The following is an 18,063-nucleotide window of genomic DNA, read 5'->3' as shown; positions in this document are numbered from 1 at the left end:
TTTAAGAAAAACACATGCTAAAAACAAGTAAGTGCCCCATCGTTTAAACTAACATCTCTGTCGGCAGTTAATGCTTTTTTTTCCGACGCATCACAGGTATGGGGAGGGGGGTGGGTGTAGGGAATGGGGATAAGGGGAAAGGAAAAAAAATTCTTTTTTGTATTGTAATTTGTTTTGATACATCAATTAATAAAGATAATTAATTTAAAAATGCTTCTCTCAGAAAGGCCAGCATAAAATTGGTGACAGATTCTTTTTAATCCTAGTTTAAAGCTTTACATACACTGTATGCTCTTGACATAAAGACTTAAGCCTCATTCACACGTCAGTATTTCGATCAGTGATTTCCATCAGTGAATGTGAGCCAAAACAAGGATTGGAGCCTCCACAGATATAAGGTATAAGGGCTGATTCATACGGCCGTAGTGTTTTGTGTTCCGCAAATTGCGGATCTGCAAAACAAGGATACCGGCCGTGTGCGTTCCGAATTTTGCGGACCCCACATGGCCAACACTATGATAGAAATGCCTATTCTTGTCTGCAGTAGAACATGCTCTATGTGTTTTGCGGGACAGCAGAACAGAACTACGGATGTGGACCGCACACGGTTCAGTCCCCATCTTTTGCGGCCTCATTGAAATGAATGGGTCCGCACCCCTTCCATAAAATTGCGGAACCGATGCCGACCCATTCATATGGTTATCTGAATGAGGCCTAAGGGAAAGATCTGCACCTGCTCTGTGTTTAGAGCTGCACCTGGTTTTGGCTCACAATCACTGACCAAAACACTGAAATGTGAATGAGGCATTAGGAGCACAGCCTCTACATAATTTCGTCCTATCCACCGCCTGATTCTAAATGTAAGGCAGTTTCCTTGCAGTCTTACATTTAAACCATTTTCTATGACTAAACCAGGCATAGAAAATGATAAATGAGACAGGCCGGCCTTTCTACCCACACCATGCCCACTTTTTGAGACCTGCCGTGAATGGGGAAGAAGTTGCAGATTCTGTCGCAGCAAGGCGTGCGACAGAATCTGCACAAGATATACGCCACAAAAGTCGTTTATTTTGGTTCCTTAAATCGTAAGTTTCTACTCAGCTCTACTGCTCCTTGTGAGCTACAATGAGTATCATGGCCTTATAGTCAGTAAGGTCACTAACAGCTGTTCTTTCCTTAACCTTACAACAATCAATAACAAAGCCTGCTCCCTCTACAGCCTCCCTGGCAAACCTCTCATTATAGTTGAATACATGGAACCTGTCTTTCTTATTTGTGAAAAATGTTGCATCTACAACCCCAATTAATATGAGGTGTCCTCTAGGTTTTAGTAAACCCGACAACTTTGAGAGATATCTGATGTAATCTTCTTGCTCTTTGCAGACAGCATCCAGGAGCCAAGCGCTGATGATACAATCTGCTGGTGGTAAGACTATCAGACCTGTGATATTTGGCTTCTCAAGGTCACATTTTACTATTTGATGAATTGCTGATTTCAAATTTTCATTCTTCTCCTGTAATTCATCACTGCAAAAAATGTGAGAAAGTAAGACATTTAATAGCCCAGGGCCTAAATTAATAACATAACTTAAGTAGTTAATGGTTATTCCCATCTGTACATTTAGGGCATATGCACATGATATGTCATAAATGTCCAATAGGTGTGGGTTCTTCCTTTTGAAACCACACCTATCACTAGAAAAGGACCTTGTGTACATTGCACCAAATGGAGTCATAGCCGCTCTTGCATGTTTCTTTCTAACTGCTATGGAACTTCTGAAAATAGCTAGGTATGCTTACTCGGTTATATTTGGAAGGACTGTAGTACTGAATGTAGAAAGCAATGCATGCATGTGGTGGGGTCCTATTCTTGAGTAGTGATGAGCAGCAGGGGCAATATTCGAATTTGCAATATTTCATCATATATTTGCGAATTCGAGATTATTTTCTTGATCGCAAAAATCGGCAATGTAATATTCGCGCAATGTGTGCAAAATAAAGGCGTGGATCACTTTAGCTACATTTTTCAAGCTGCTAGAAGTTTCCTGAAACTGGAGAAAATGGTTGGCACGGCAGAACATTACAATAGCTTTATATGCAGATAGAGTGCTACAATATATTCGCAATTGCGAAATCGGCACTAATGATGCTAATATTTTGGCGCAATAAGTGCAACTTCACATTTTAACAGGTCTGACTACTTATTAGTGATTGGTGCACTAAGTATTGTTGTGAACTTGTGACATCACAGCACTATGTCTGTATGTAAGTATGGACAGCAGAACATATCAGCTACACTATATCACTATCTAACCTACACTGACTATCTCCCACTAACTATCTGTATCTCTTATATATATAAAAATAAGTTTCTGTCTGTCTATCTTCACAATAGTGGGTAGCTTATTAATACTTAACATTTATTAGTATCAAAAAATAAAATAATAGGCCCTTTTAAAGTAGATTAAAGAAAATCTTTTTAGAATGCAATCACAATGCTGCATAGAATTCTGCTGTTAGCGAGTGCAAACTAGGAGAAAAAAGTGGAGGACCAAAAAAGGAAAGGGATAGCAGTAAGGATAGGGGAAGGAGAAAGAGTGCCTAGGAAGAGGGACACACTACTGGGTCAATAGCCCTTGGAGTCCCTAAAGCTAACTCCTACCACCCTTACTAATAATGCTAACCCTACCGTCCCCCTGCCTAACCTGGACTGCCCAGCTTTGTCCGATAGATAGAATGTGGTCCTTGTTTTCTAAAAAAGAAAAAGAAACATGATCCTATCGGCTAAAGAAAGGCAGAGAAATGAGGACTTACAAAATCTGATATGAGGTAAATTGTGCTGCGTCACAGTATAGTTGATGTCATAAGTAAGGCATACATAAACCTCTAAAATCAGAAAAAAGTCACTATTGAAAGGTAAACAAAAAATGTCCCAACGCGTTTCCTTGAAGGTTGACAATTCTTCAGGGGACTATAACCTTTACATGTGACCTCTAAATAGATAGGTCACCATTGTGAGAGAAGCAAGTTGAATATCCATCGAGTTGATTTGGTAAAATCAAAACATGTTGCTGGCAACTATAAGATGTTATGTCATAGATTCAATCAAGTATCTCACACTCTGCAGATGTAGCCCTTGGATATCAGGTTCACATCTGACCAAATAGTATACAAAAATCCTCGATCTAATCAATTTGAAGTCACTCCAATTCAAGTGGCTCAAACTATCCAGTGACCACCTATTTCAGGGTCACTAGTCAAACACAGTGTACCAGATACAACACCAGTATGATCGAGGTCCAGGTAGAGGACAATGTAGACAGCCTGGATCAAATTACATTCAGAAATCATGAAAGTGCTGACTCTCAAGTGTTGAATCGGCTTTCCTGGTGTATTATCAACCAACAGATTAAGTTCACAGCCGTTCAACACTATGTGCAGAGAAGCGCTAAACAGCGATGATATATACACATAAAGTCAGCTAGTTACTTATCTGTACAATTTTGGTAATTAAACTGTTCACAGATACAGGTGGATATCTCTCCTCGGAGTCCTGCGTATGGCAGGATTTAAAAAGCCTTCCTGTTCCGCCCATTCCCCGCCCAGTGACGTCACTGAATCATCTGATTGAGTCATGTGAAAGCCGCACATGATCATTCCCCGGTCAGGTGACCTGGCGATAGTAGGAAGCGCTCGGCAGAAGGTTGCATGGCAACCGCTCGAACATGAGGCATCTCCAAGGGGTGGAGACACCAGTCAGAAGACTGTTAGTTTTGCGGTCGTCATGGCCATAGCGCCGCCCCCGATTGCTCAGGATTATTAACGTCACTAAAGGGCGGGTTCGTTACAATATTTCAGTGAAGCCAGCGGACAAGCCTGGTTCATCAGACACATTGAACAATAGAGTCAATCCCGGTGATCCACAGAATCATGGGTCCCTGGATTGCATACTGAAGTTCATATGGCTGAGCCTCATGATAGCAAGCATGATAAAACTAAAAGAAATGCACCCACCGCAAAGTCAGCAATGTTTGACCCAAGGGTCAAACAAAGTTCATAAGGTTGTAAATGTAAGGTTACGGACATGTACAGAAGACGGGGACAGGAGAGGAAAGTGGAAACATGATATGGTGGCTTACTTAGTCCTTTAAGGGTCAATGTAACAGCTAAACGACAGCTGTTCATTTAACCCCATTGGAGCCACTGTTTTAAGTTGGAAGATCCACCATGTCTCCCTCTGTAAAACCCTCCTGTCCCAGTCACCTCCTCGTCTTGGTCTTTGGACCATTTCAATTCCCATATATTTGAGGCCAGAGATGTCACCTCCATGTAAAGTGTTCACGTGTATGGCTAGTGGTGTGTCTCTACCATTCCTAATATCGCCCAGATGTTCACCCACCCGCCGCCGCAGCTCACGGGTGGTCTTGCCTACATATTCCAGGCCACATATACAGTTAACTTTGTATATCACGCCCCTCGTGCGGCAATTCACGAAATGTCTGATTTGGTACATAGTACCAGTGACGTTACCACAGAATGAGCGTCCCTGGATAATATGCGGGCATGCTATACAGCCACTGCAGCAAAAACAACCAACAGGACGTCGGAGCCAAGTTTCTCCACCGTCCTGATTCTCGCTGAAGTGGCTGTGAACTAGGCGATCCTTGAGGCTCAAGCCCCTACGGTACGTGATCTGTGCTGTCTCTGAGACTACATTTTTAATGTCCAGGTCAAGCAGGAGAACCTCCCAATGATTCCTCAATACCCGTTTTACTTCGTCCGAAGCACCGTCAAAAGTGCCTATAAGGCGTATCGGGCAACTCATTGTTGTTTTTGGTTTGTGGTAAAGTAGTTCATCCCTGTTACTCTCACAGGCTCTCCTGTATGCTGACCTCAGTACAGCATCAGGATAACCCCTCTCACGAAATCTACACCGTAAGTCTTTCACTTGTTGTTTAAAATCACCCCAGGTGGAGCAGTTCCTCCTAATGCGCAGGTACTGCCCCACCGGTATCCCTCTCTTCAGGGGTTGTGGGTGATGACTCGTCCAGTGTAAAAGCGAATTCGTGGAGGTGGGCTTCCTGAACGTTTTAGTTTGTAGCATGTTCTCCTTGTCCCTTGATATTTCAATGTCAAGGAAGGGCAAAGTGTTATGTTTAAATTCTGAAGTGAATTTCATGTTAATGGAATTTAGATTCAATTCCTGTATAAAATCCATGAACTCACTTTCCTTGCCCTTCCAGACAACAAAAATGTTGTCTATAAATCTGGCCCACGTTATGATACATGGAATGTAATTGCCGGGTACATCACTGAACACCAGGGTCCGTTCCCACCAGCCCAGGAACAAATTTGCATACGACGGGGCACAAGAACTCCCCATCGCAGTGCCCCTGAGCTGGTGGTAAAGGACCCCGATACTAATAAATGGTAAGTATTAATAAGCTACCCACTATTGTGAATATTTACTGGATTGAAGGGTTTAGCCCAATATGTTAGCACCAGTTTGACCAAACTCTCATTTTGGTTGTGTCTATTGTCTGTCTATCTTCACCAAATTTGGCACACAGATACATCTGGTGTCTGGGAAGGTTTTAGATCGGGTCTTAGCTCCCCCCAATACAAGCCTGCAAGTCTTTATCTTCAAATCCCAACTGCTATAAACACAGTTTTACTCCAGGTTTCCAAAACAACCCAGCCATATTTCTTTACTGCTTGAAGGGGCGGGCAATGTGGAGGTCACTGTTATTAAAGGGGCGGGCACAGTGGAGGTCACTGTTATTAAAGGGGCGGGCAGTGTGGAGGTCACTGTTATTAAATGGGTAGGCACTGTGGAGGTCACTGTTAACCCCTTAAGGACTGAGCCCTATTTCACCTTAAAGGGTTTCTATCACTTCATATGACATAATTAGCTGGCAGACACTAGCGATCTGCTAGTGTCTGCTCTGGCCAACCATCCTACTATAATCACTTGTGGGGCAGCGGTTTAGCTAAAAAACTAACTTTTATAAATATGCTAATGAGCCTCTAGGTGCTATGTGGGCGTCATTAGCACCTAGAGGCTCCGTCTACCTTCATACACAGCGGCCGCCCAGCACGTCCCTCCAGCCCGCCCATGTCCTCCTCCGTGTGACGCAGCGGCCGAATTCTCGCGCATGCGCCGTGCGCGGCTGTATTCGGCGCATTAGAGATGTCTGAGCTCGGAGCGGTCAGACATTCAATGCGCATGCGCCACTGTATTCGGCGCATGCGCATTGAATGTCTGACCGCTCCGAGCTCAGACATCTCTAATGCGCCGAATACAGCCGCGCACGGCGCATGCGCGAGAATTCGGCCGCTGCGTCACACGGAGGAGGACATGGGCGGGCTGGAGGGACGTGCTGGGCGGCCGCTGTGTATGAAGGTAGACGGAGCCTCTAGGTGCTAATGACGCCCACATAGCACCTAGAGGCTCATTAGCATATTTATAAAAGTTAGTTTTTTAGCTAAACAGCTGCCCCACATGTGATTATAGTAGGATGGTTGGCCAGAGCAGACACTAGCAGATCGCTAGTGTCTGCCAGCTAATTATGTCATATGAAGTGATAGAAACCCTTTAAGGACCAGGCCATTTTTTTGCAAATCTGACCAGTGTCACTTTAAGTGCTCATAACTTTAAAACGCTTTGACTTATCCAGGCCATTCTGAGAATGTTTTTTCGTCACATATTGTACTTCATGACACTGGTAAAATGAAATCTTTTTTATTTATAAAAAAATACCAAATTTACCAAAAATTTACAAGTTTCAATTTCTCTACTTCTATAATACATAGTAATACCTCCAAAAATACATATTACTTTACATTCCCCATATGTCTACTTCATATTTGGATCATTTTAGGAATGATATTTTATTTTTTGGGGATGTTACAAGGCTTAGAAGTTTAGAAGCAAATCTTCAAATATTTCAGAAATTTTCAAAACCCAATTTTTAGGGACCAGTTCATATCTGAAGTCACTTTGCGAGGCTTACATAATAGAAACCACCCAAAAATGACCTCATTCTATAAACTACACCCCTCAAGGTATTCAAAACTGATCTTACAAACTTTGATAACCCTTTAGGTGTTCCACAAAAATTAATGGAAAATAGAGATACAATTTAAAAATTTCACTTTTTTGGCAGATTTTCCATTTTAATAATTTTTTTCTAGTTACAAAGCAAGGGTTAACCGCCAAACCAAACTCAATATTTATGGCCCTGATTTTGTAGTTTACAGAAACAGCCCATAGGTGGTCGAAAACCGCTGGACGGGCACACGGCAGGGCACAGAAGGAAAGGAATGCCATACGGTTTTTGGAAAGCAGGTTTTGATGGACTGTTTTTTTTTACACCATGTCCCATTTGAAGCCCCCCTGATGCAACCCTAGAGTAGAAACTCCATAAAAGTGACCCCATCTAAGAAACTACACCCCTCAAGGTATTCAAAACTAATTTTACAAATGTCGTTAACCCTTTAGGTGTTCCACAAGAATTAATGGAAAATAGAGATACAATTTCAAAATTTCACTTTTTTGGAAGATTTTCCATTTTAATAATTTTTTTCCGGTTACAAAGCAAGGGTTAACAGCCAAACCAAACTCAATATTTATGGCCCTGATTCTGTAGTTTACAGAAACACACCATATGTGGTCGTAAACCGCTGTACGGGCACACGGCAGGGCGCAGAAGGAAAGGAATGCCATACGGTTTTTGGAAGGCAGATTTTGCTGGACTGCTTTTTTTGACACCATGTCCCATTTGAAGCTTCCTGATGCACCCCTAGAGTAGAAACTCCAAAAAAGTGGCCCCAGTTTAGAAACTACGGGATAGGGTGGCAGTATTGTTGGTACTAGTTTAGGGTACATATGATTTTTGGTTGCTCTATATTACACTTTTTCTGAGGCAAGATAACAAGAAATAGCTGTTTTGGCACCGTTTTTATTTTTTATTTACAACATTCATCTGACAGGTTAGATCATGTGATATTTTTATAGACCAGGTTGTCATGGATGCGGCGATACCTAATATGTATACTTTTTTTTATATTTATGTAAGTTTTACACAATGATTTCATTTTTGAAGCAAAAAAAATCATGTTTTAGTGTTTCCATAGTCTGAGAGCCATAATTTTTTCAGTTTCTGGGCGATTACCTTGGGTAGGGTATGCTTTTTGTGGGATGAGATGACATTTTATTGGCACTATTTTGGGGTGCGTGTGACTTTTTAATCGCTTGCTATTACACTTTTTGTGATGTAAGGTGACAAAAAATGGTTTATTTAGCACAGTTTTTATTTTAAATTTTTTACGGTGTTCATCTGAGGGGTTAGGTCATGTGATATTTTTATAGAGCCGGTCTATACGGACGTGGCGATACCTAATATGTATACTTTTTATTTTATTTATGTAAGTTTTATACAATGATTTCATTTTTGAAGCAAAAAAAAAACATGTTTTAGTGTTTCCATAGTCTGAGAGCCATAATTTTTTCAGTTTTTGGGCGATTACCTTGTGTAGGGTATGATTTTTGCGGGATGAGATGACGGTTTTATTGGCACTATTTTGGGGTGCGTGTGACTTTTTGATCGCTTGCTATTACACTTTTTGTGATGTAAGGTGACAAAAAATGCTTTATTTAGCACAGTTTTTATTTGGTATTTTTTACAGTGTTCATCTGAGAGGTTAGGTCATGTGATATTTTTATATAGCCGGTCGATACTCAGCGAAAAAAAAACGGAACAACGTCCGCGGATGCACACAACGGTCGTGTGCGTGAGGCCTTACTCATATAGCTTCCGGGGCCTGTGAGATCCAGGGGGCTAGATCTCACAGGCTCTTCCCCGGAAGGCAGCGCAGATGCCTCAGGAAGGCATCGCGCTACCTTCCATGCCATCGGGTTCCCCCCACAGCACCATGGGGACCCGATGGCACCACCGCAGCACCAGGTAAAAGCCGCAAACCGCAGGTCTGAATTGACCTGCTGTTTGCGGCGATCGCCTACATGGGTAATCGGAACAACACATGACGTACCGGTACGTCATGTGAAAGTCACTGTAAAAGGGGCGGTCACTGTGAAAGTCACTGTTAAAGGGGCGGTCACTGTGAAAGTCATTGTTAAAGGGGCGATCACTGTGAAAGTCACTGTTAGGCCTCATGCACACGACGGTTGTGTGCATCCGTGTCCGTTGTTTCGTTTTCCGCGATTTTCTGCGGACCCATTGACTTTCAATGGGTTCGTTGAAAACTCGGAAAATGCACAGTTTTTCATCCGCGTCCGTGATCCGTGTTTCCTGTCCGTCAAAAAAAATATGACCTGGGGGCGGAGCTAGCCGCGTCAGGAAATGGCCGCTTGACCCGAGAGCTCCTCACAGCAGCACTTGCAAACAGCTATTTTACGGGTTCCCACCCCGCTTAATTATGGGGAAACTCAATAAAGACAAGTCAAAGGAGACCCAGATGACTCCTAGACATGCTAGAGGACAATCCGATCTGGACAAATACTTGAAAAAGAAGCTGTCCTCTCCGGCTGCAAGATCCAAGATGGCGCAGGAAGCTGCCGCCGCTATGACCTACACAGAAGACTCCGATGACAAGGGTTCCTATGCTATGTCTGAGACACACAGCGAACTAGGCTCGATACCCATCACTAGAGCCTTCCTCAAGGAGTCCCTAGCCCTTGCTTTTGAACCCGTTCTGAAAGAACTCTCAGCTATTAAAACGGATATCAAGCAAACGGGGCACAGAGTGGCAGCCTTAGAAGATTCTCAAACTGCTCTGACTAAACACAGCCGTGCGCTACAATCTAAAGTAGAGGAGGTCCATGAGCAGATGAACACAGCTTTCCTACACCTGGAAGACCAGGAGAACAGAAGCCAGAGAAAAAATGTTCGCATCCCAGAAAGTGTACAGAGAGACGACATTATCGATACGGTCAGTCAAATCTTCTCTTCCCTTCTTGGCCAAGAAAAGGCAGGGACAATTGTAATAGAAAAAGCCCACAGGGCCCTCAGGCCCAAACCGCCGCCGGAGGCCCCACCACGCGACATTATATGTGGCCTACTTAGCTTTGTAGATACGGCCGCCATTTTAACTGCCGCCAGGAACAAAGGTGATATACTGCTTGAAGGTTGTAAAATTCAGCTGTTCCAAGACATAGCAGCAAGCACACTAGCTAAGCGGAGGCAATTCAAGCCACTAACAGACCTCCTTAGGGAGAGAAGGCACCCCCTGCGCTGGCTCTTTCCATTTAGACTCTGTGCCACTATAAATGGAAAACAAGTTATTATTCAACATCCAGACGATCTTGCCAAAATGTGGGACGCCCTGCAAGTGGAACCCCTGGACATTCCCTCATGGTTACCTTTGACTGAGGACCTGAAGATGCCACCTCTGCCTGCAATTGAGGACTGTCTTAATAAGCTAGTGCTGTGGGGGCTCACACAGTCTTTGTGTACCTCACAGTTTTCTCCTCCCTCACTCTCACTCTTACTCCTACTTTTATTTTTACCTCTCCTTCGCTATACATCCTAAGCTACCCCCCCATTCCTACTTCCCTCCCTGTTTTGTCCCCCATTCTTTCCTTTTCTCTGTTTATCCTCCCTTCCCGGAGGTTCCTACTCTGTTGTTACTAAACTGAGTATTAACATGCTCAATTCTGTAATTATGTACCCTGTATATACAGGTTCTTCTCAAAAAATTAACATATTGTGATAAAGTTCATTATTTTCTGTAATGTACTGATAAACATTATACTTTCATATATTTTAGATTCATTACACACAACTGAAGTAGTTCAAGCCTTTTCTTGTTTTAATATTGATGATTTTGGCATACAGCTCATGAAAACCCAAAATTCCTATCTCAAAAAATTAGCATATCATGAAAAGGTTCTCTAAACGAGCTATTAACCTAATCATCTGAAACAACTAATTAACTCTAAACACCTGCAAAAGATTCCTGAGGCTTTTAAAAACTCCCAGCCTGGTTCATTACTCAAAACCGCAATCATGGGTAAGACTGCCGACCTGACTGCTGTCCAGAAGGCCATCATTGACACCCTCAAGCAAGAGGGTAAGACACAGAAAGAAATTTCTGAACGAATAGGCTGTTCCCAGAGTGCTGTATCAAGGCACCTCAGTGGGAAGTCTGTGGGAAGGAAAAAGTGTGGCAGAAAACGCTGCACAACGAGAAGAGGTGACCGGACCCTGAGGAAGATTGTGGAGAAGGACCGATTCCAGACCTTGGGGGACCTGCGGAAGCAGTGGAATGAGTCTGGAGTAGAAACATCCAGAGCCACCGTGTACAGGCGTGTGCAGGAAATGGGCTACAGGTGCCGCATTCCCCAGGTCAAGCCACTTTTGAACCAGAAACAGCAGCAGAAGCGCCTGACCTGGGCTACAGAGAAGCAGCACTGGACTGTTGCTCAGTGGTCCAAAGTACTTTTTTCGGATGAAAGCAAATTTTGCATGTCATTCGGAAATCAAGGTGCCAGAGTCTGGAGGAAGACTGGGGAGAGGGAAATGCCAAAATGCCTGAAGTCCAGTGTCAAGTACCCACAGTCAGTGATGGTCTGGGGTGCCATGTCAGCTGCTGGTGTTGGTCCACTGTGTTTTATCAAGGGCAGGGTCAATGCAGCTAGCTATCAGGAGATTTTGGAGCACTTCATGCTTCCATCTGCTGAAAAGCTTTATGGAGATGAAGATTTCATTTTTCAGCTCGACCTGGCACCTGCTCACTGGTAAATGGTTTACTGACCGTGGTATTACGGTGCTCAATTGGCCTGCCAACTCTCCTGACCTGAACCCCATAGAGAATCTGTGGGATATTGGGAAGAGAAAGTTGAGAGACGCAAGACCTAACACTCTGGATGAGCTTAAGGCCGCTATCGAAGCATCCTGGGCCTCCATAACACCTCAGCAGTGCCACAGGCTGATTGCCTCCATGCCACGCTGCATTGAAGCAGTCATTTCTGCAAAAGGATTCCCGACCAAGTATTGAGTGCATTACTGAACTTAATTATTTGAAGGTTGACTTTTTTTGTATTAAAAACACTTTTCTTTTATTGGTCGGATGAAATATGCTAATTTTTTTAGATAGGAATTTTGTGTTTTCATGAGCTGTATGCCAAAATCATCAATATTAAAACAAGAAAAGGCTTGAACTACTTCAGTTGTGTGTAATGAATCTAAAATATATGAAAGTCTAATGTTTATCAGTACATTACAGAAAATAATGAACTTTATCACAATATGCTAATTTTTGGAGAAGAACCTGTAGTTCCTCAAGATGGGTTTTGTGTCCGGAAAGATTTGCTTCACTGGGATGCAACTTCTTATACTGCTATGCAACCTCTCATACCTTATGGATCATCTAAAGGTAATATCACTAAATGTAAATGAATTTTATGCTCCTCAAAAGAGGTCAGGTCTTCCAAATGCTTAGGAGAGAGAGGGCAGACCTACTGTTTCTACAGGAGACGCACTTTCGACATAACCATATTCCGGCCCTTTCCACTAAACAGTATGCAAAATGGTTCCATAGCACTCACTCTTCAGCCTCTAGGGGTGTATCTATTGGTATAAGTGCCAATGTTCCTTTCCAAATCCAGGCGCAATACATAGACCCCGAGAGCAGGTACTTATTCCTGAAGGGTACGCTATATGGTAATAAATTGACCTTAGTTAACGTATATGCCCCTAACTCTAAACAAATACCCTGGCTAATTAAGATGTTAAGTTCTCTACAAGACTTTAGAGAGGGAATATTGATCCTAGGTGGAGATCTGAATTTAGTTCTAGATCACCCCTTGGACTCTACTTCTAGTGTCCCCAAATATTCCGCTACACAACTGCGTAAACTACGTAAAGCATTAGCCAAATAACGGACGCCTGGAGACTGTCTCACCCTAGGGACAGGGACTATACATTTTTCTCAGCTGTCCATAGATCCTATCAGCGTCTAGATTACCTATTTATTTCCAATCATGTATTGGAGAAGCTTAAATCCTCTACTATTGGACAGATCACTGTTTCTGATCATGCCCCTGTCTCTCTGGTGATTCAGTTGAAAGGTCTTCCCCCTAAAACATGGTCGTGGAGACTTAATGAGACCCTTCTTGAAAATGAAAAGGATAGAAGTAAGCTGGAAGAGAAACTTCACGCCTTTTTTGAGTTAAACAACACCCCCCTTATGGATAAGGCCATGATATTAGAAGCCCACAAGGCGTTTATTAGAGGTGAGCTTATATCTCTAGGTACCTGGGTGCGTAAGCAAAGGTCACTTAAAATAGACTTTATATTAGCCCAAATCTCTGCCCTAGAAAACATCAATAAGAGTAACCACTCAGATGCTCGCTATAATGATATTCTTAAGCTAAGAGGCCAGTTGAAGGACTTGTTAAACATTAAATCGGCCAAAGCCCTTAGATCAGGTAAATACAAGTTTTATATCCATGGGGATAGAGGTTCCAAGCTTCTCTCACACATGATCAAAGGGCAAAGAGAGAAAGCTTTCATCGCCAGCATTAAATCCGAAAAAAGACACCAGCTTACTAATACCCCTGCCATAGCAGAAGAATTTGCTGGTTTTTATTCTTCTCTATACAACTTAACATCTAATGACCCAAACCAAACACTTGCCAAAATAAACACTTTTCTAGAAGCGGTTAAAGTCCTGACCTTAGACAAAGATGAAAAAAAGACAGGCTGCTTTCCCCAGTAATAGTAGAGGAAGTATTAGAAGTATTAGCGAGTATTCCTTCAGGGAAATGCACTGGCCCCGATGGGCTACCCATAGTTTACTATAAAAAATTTAGAAACATCCTTGCCCCACAGCTAGTAGACTTATGTAACTCCCTATTAAGTGGGAAATCCCTCCCACCACAATCACTAATCGCTCACATAACAGTTATTCCTAAAGAAGGAAAAGACCCCACTAAATGAAGCAGCTACAGACCAATCTCCCTGCTAGAACAAGCATATTCCAACAATTGTAAGTATAGATGGATTGGCTCACCCTCCAAATAATACGGAAAGGGTGCTCCCCCTAAATGAAAGATATCCCCAATCTTCTAAGGTGTGTCAATTAACTATGCGAAATGAGAGGGGCACACCTGCATGTGAAAATCAGATGGAGCTGCAGCCAATACGTTTAAAACTGTTTATTTGTGTTCACAATAAAATAACTTAAAATAAATATAGGGTACCTCAATAATTCACTAAAATACGTTCAGTATGATAATGTTAAAACATAAATAACCACATGTATGGGTTCAGGTAGTAACCGGTGAAGTGTCACTAACAGCCAGTAGGAAATCGTGGATTAGATAGTATATAGTCTTTGATGTAAATTCCAATGCGCAAGGTTTGATGCGCTATGTCTCTGCTGGTGTTAGGTAATAAATAGCAACTGTGGCTAGTATGTTGCAATTGTATACAAAGTCTCGTAATATTACTTGCTGGTTATTACGGTATATCCAATAATGTGTAATATTAGCTTGCCGTGTGTGGCCACACTACTTACTGTTTTGAAGCGGTGGAGTGACCGATCACTCGTGCTCAGCGTGGCGTCCCACGTGTTGCAGCACAAGAGGTCTCAGTTCCGGTCCGCTCTCAGTGTATGTGAGCAGGGTACCGTGACCAGGAAAGAAACTGTCCGTTTAGACGCCGGGGTCTAATTGCTCTGACCCACTAGAATCGTCGGCGTTGATTTGGTGTCTGTTGGTGTAGACACAGAAGGACTTGGATTTCTTCCTGTCCGTTATAGAAAAAGCGCTTCAAAGAGCTCCAAAGGTTGCGCAGATAGTATGCTGCGGTTTCTTGCTTACTTTACTCGAGACTTGTGCACCAGACGCGTTTCGGAGTTGGCAGTGACTCCTTCCTCAGTGGTCAAGTCTCGTCTGTTGTAGAGGGTTTTTATAGGGCTAAAGACATCTGTTCATTAAGGTTTGTTTCGTCATCATGAAGTGAGACAGAAAATCTGGATATGGGTTTCCTGGCTATTTGACATTTGGTTATTTGGTATGAATATATACCTATATAAATTCACTCAATGTGGCAAAAAAATATCAACAATATGGATAATAATACATATATATATCTACATATGCGTAAAAAAAGGTGAGATAAACGTATTGGCTGATAATATGATATTTAGAAAAACGATCTTTCATGTGAACAGAGTCCTAAGAACATAATGATTGGACTTAGTATATAATTTAGTTTAAAATTGCTTGCTGATACAGGATTATTTGCATGTGATATATGCTTGATATTTAATCGCCATTTCACATATCTTTTAATGCGGTTAGTGTTTGGTATTGCTTGTCTTTCAATCAGATGTGGTTTTTGTGCATTTTATCCTCATGGACATAATATTTAATATTTAATATTCATATGGTTGCATGTAGAAATACAAGCAAGATCAAGCCAGTAAAAATACCGCACTTCAAGATTATAACATAGTAAAATAATTTAATGGTATAAAGATAAAAATATAAAACTGTAAAATGATGATCAACATATATTATGTGTAGTATAATTTTCAGAGTTACCCAATGGATCGTACTTTGTACACATTAGGTATCTATTCTATACTTCTATTGATACGGTTCCACTTATTACTTTTGCTTCATTACATCGCATTCCATGCTGTTTGACCGTATCTACATCCCTATTTATTATGGGTCATAGATGAGATCAACATAAATAGTGATCCCCATGTAGGTGTGTCCACGGTCAAAGGGCATCAAAATTTGTATATAAATACGTATAAAAATGTAGACTATAAAGTATAATCAACATGGAATTATGCTGATGCGAACTAATATTATTGGTATGGAATTTTCATAAAATTTATAAAATTAATAAAAATGGTTAAAAGTGATTAAAAGATTTTTTTACATAGTTAATGGTTTTTAAATACAATAGTACTTAATTTAATAAAATATTAATATAGTGAATGCAGTTGGTATAATTATCAGTTATTAATTTTCGTAACTGGCATTAATATTAACTTTCTGTTTATTATAAAATGTATGGATTGGTTGTGTATACAAAGTCAATATATTTACAAAAAACCAAAAACTTCCATTTCCGCATTTAATCCTAGAGGGAGGATAGAATTGAACTCAAAAATTTTTTTGGATTCAATTCTGGACATTTTACTTATATGATCTCCTCCTCTCCAGTGAATATTCACTTTCTCCAAAGCTGCAAAAGTCATTCCCTGTGGGTTTTGATTATGTGCCATCTTAAAATGGAGGGATAAAGTGTGTTTATCATATCCTTTTTTAATGTTTGAGATATGCTCAGCAATACGTTTTTTCAGTGTTCTTTTAGTTCTGCCCACTTATTGTTTTCTACATGGGCATTGGATAATGTATATGACACTTTCTGTATTGCATGTCAAGAATTCTCAGATTTTATGGATATAAGTATTGCTGGTAGATTTAACCTCAATGGTTTTTTTAGGGAATGTGGTAGATCTACATCCCATACACGCCCCACATCTATGAAAACCTGTTAACCCTATCCATTTTTGAATTGATGGTGTATTTGGGAATTTATTGATGATTGTGGGTGCTACCAATAGGCCCAAATTAGGAGCTTTGGTAAAAGTGATTTGAGGTTTATTTGGTAAAATGTGTCCTATTGTCTTGTCTTTGACAATATGATGCCAATTTTTCATTTTCTATATTGATTTGCAGGTCCAAAAATTCAACCGAGGTAGTACTTGTGGCGGCCGTAAAGTGCAAGTTCAGTGAGTTGTCATTAATATTTTCTAGAAAGAGATCAAGTGATATTTGATCACCCTTCCATATAAACAACACATTGTCTATATAACGATTCCAGAGCACCAGGTTTGTCCCCAGTCTTGGGACAATGGTGTCCTGTTCCCACTGAGGGACAAACCTGGGGACAAACCTGGTGCTCTGGAATCGTTATATAGACGATGTGTTGTTTATATGGAAGGGTGATCAAATATCACTTGATCTCTTTCTAGAAAATATTAATGACAACTCACTGAACTTGCACTTTACGGCCGCCACAAGTACTACCTCGGTTGAATTTTTGGACCTGCAAATCAATATAGAAAATGAAAAATTACTATGCAGCACTTATCAAAAACCTACGTCTAAAAACAGCTATATATTGTATGACAGCTGCCATTTACCACAATGGCTAGTCAATATTCCATCAGGACAATTTAGACGAATTAAAAGGAACTGTTCAAAAGAAGAAACTTTTGAATCAGAAGTCACAAAACTAAAGGACCAATTTTTGCAGAAAAAATATCCACTACAAGTATTGGAATCCTCTCTGGAAATAGTGCGCAAACTTGACCGAAACACTTTCTTTTTGGATAAAATAGAAACACCAAAGACGGATATAAATGATAATGTAAGACTAATATTGCCTTTTAATTCTCCATATAAAAAGATCAGATATATAATCAATAAACATTGGCATCATATTGTCAAAGACAAGACAATAGGACACATTTTACCAAATAAACCTCAAATCACTTTTACCAAAGCTCCTAATTTGGGCCTATTGGTAGCACCCACAATCATCAATAAATTCCCAAATACACCATCAATTCAAAAATGGATAGGGTTAACAGGTTTTCATAGATGTGGGGCGTGTATGGGATGTAGATCTACCACATTCCCTAAAAAAACATCGAGGTTAAATCTACCAGCAATACTTATATCCATAAAATCAGAGAATTCTTGACATGCAATACAGAAAGTGTCATATACATTATCCAATGCCCATGTAGAAAACAATACGTGGGCAGAACTAAAAGAACACTGAAAAAACGTATTGCTGAGCATATCTCAAACATTAAAAAAGGATATGATAAACACACTTTATCCCTCCATTTTAAGATGGCACATAATCAAAACCCACAGGGAATGACTTTTGCAGCTTTGGAGAAAGTGAATATTCACTGGAGAGGAGGAGATCATATAAGTAAAATGTCCAGAATTGAATCCCAAAAATTTTTTGAGTTCAATTCTATCCTCCCTCTAGGATTAAA

The 18,063-nt window shown here is 41.0% G+C and overlaps 1 protein-coding gene across 1 annotated transcript in view; it reads right to left on the bottom strand.

The window, feature by feature from the left end:
- Positions 1 to 1,080: 1,080 nt before the first annotated feature.
- Positions 1,081 to 18,063, bottom strand: part of LOC120999292 (nicotinamide N-methyltransferase-like) — a 92,811-nt gene continuing 75,828 nt past the window's right edge. Inside the window, exon 3 of the mRNA XM_040430167.1 lies at positions 1,081 to 1,527. Within this exon, the coding sequence (XP_040286101.1) occupies positions 1,104 to 1,527 (424 nt within the window). The 3' untranslated portion in view covers positions 1,081 to 1,103. The remainder of the gene's footprint in view (positions 1,528 to 18,063) is intronic.

The sequence above is a fragment of the Bufo bufo genome, chromosome 1 (genome assembly GCF_905171765.1).
Source record: "Bufo bufo chromosome 1, aBufBuf1.1, whole genome shotgun sequence".
NCBI lineage: Eukaryota > Metazoa > Chordata > Amphibia > Anura > Bufonidae > Bufo > Bufo bufo.
This window is presented reverse-complemented; position numbering and strand designations above follow the sequence as displayed.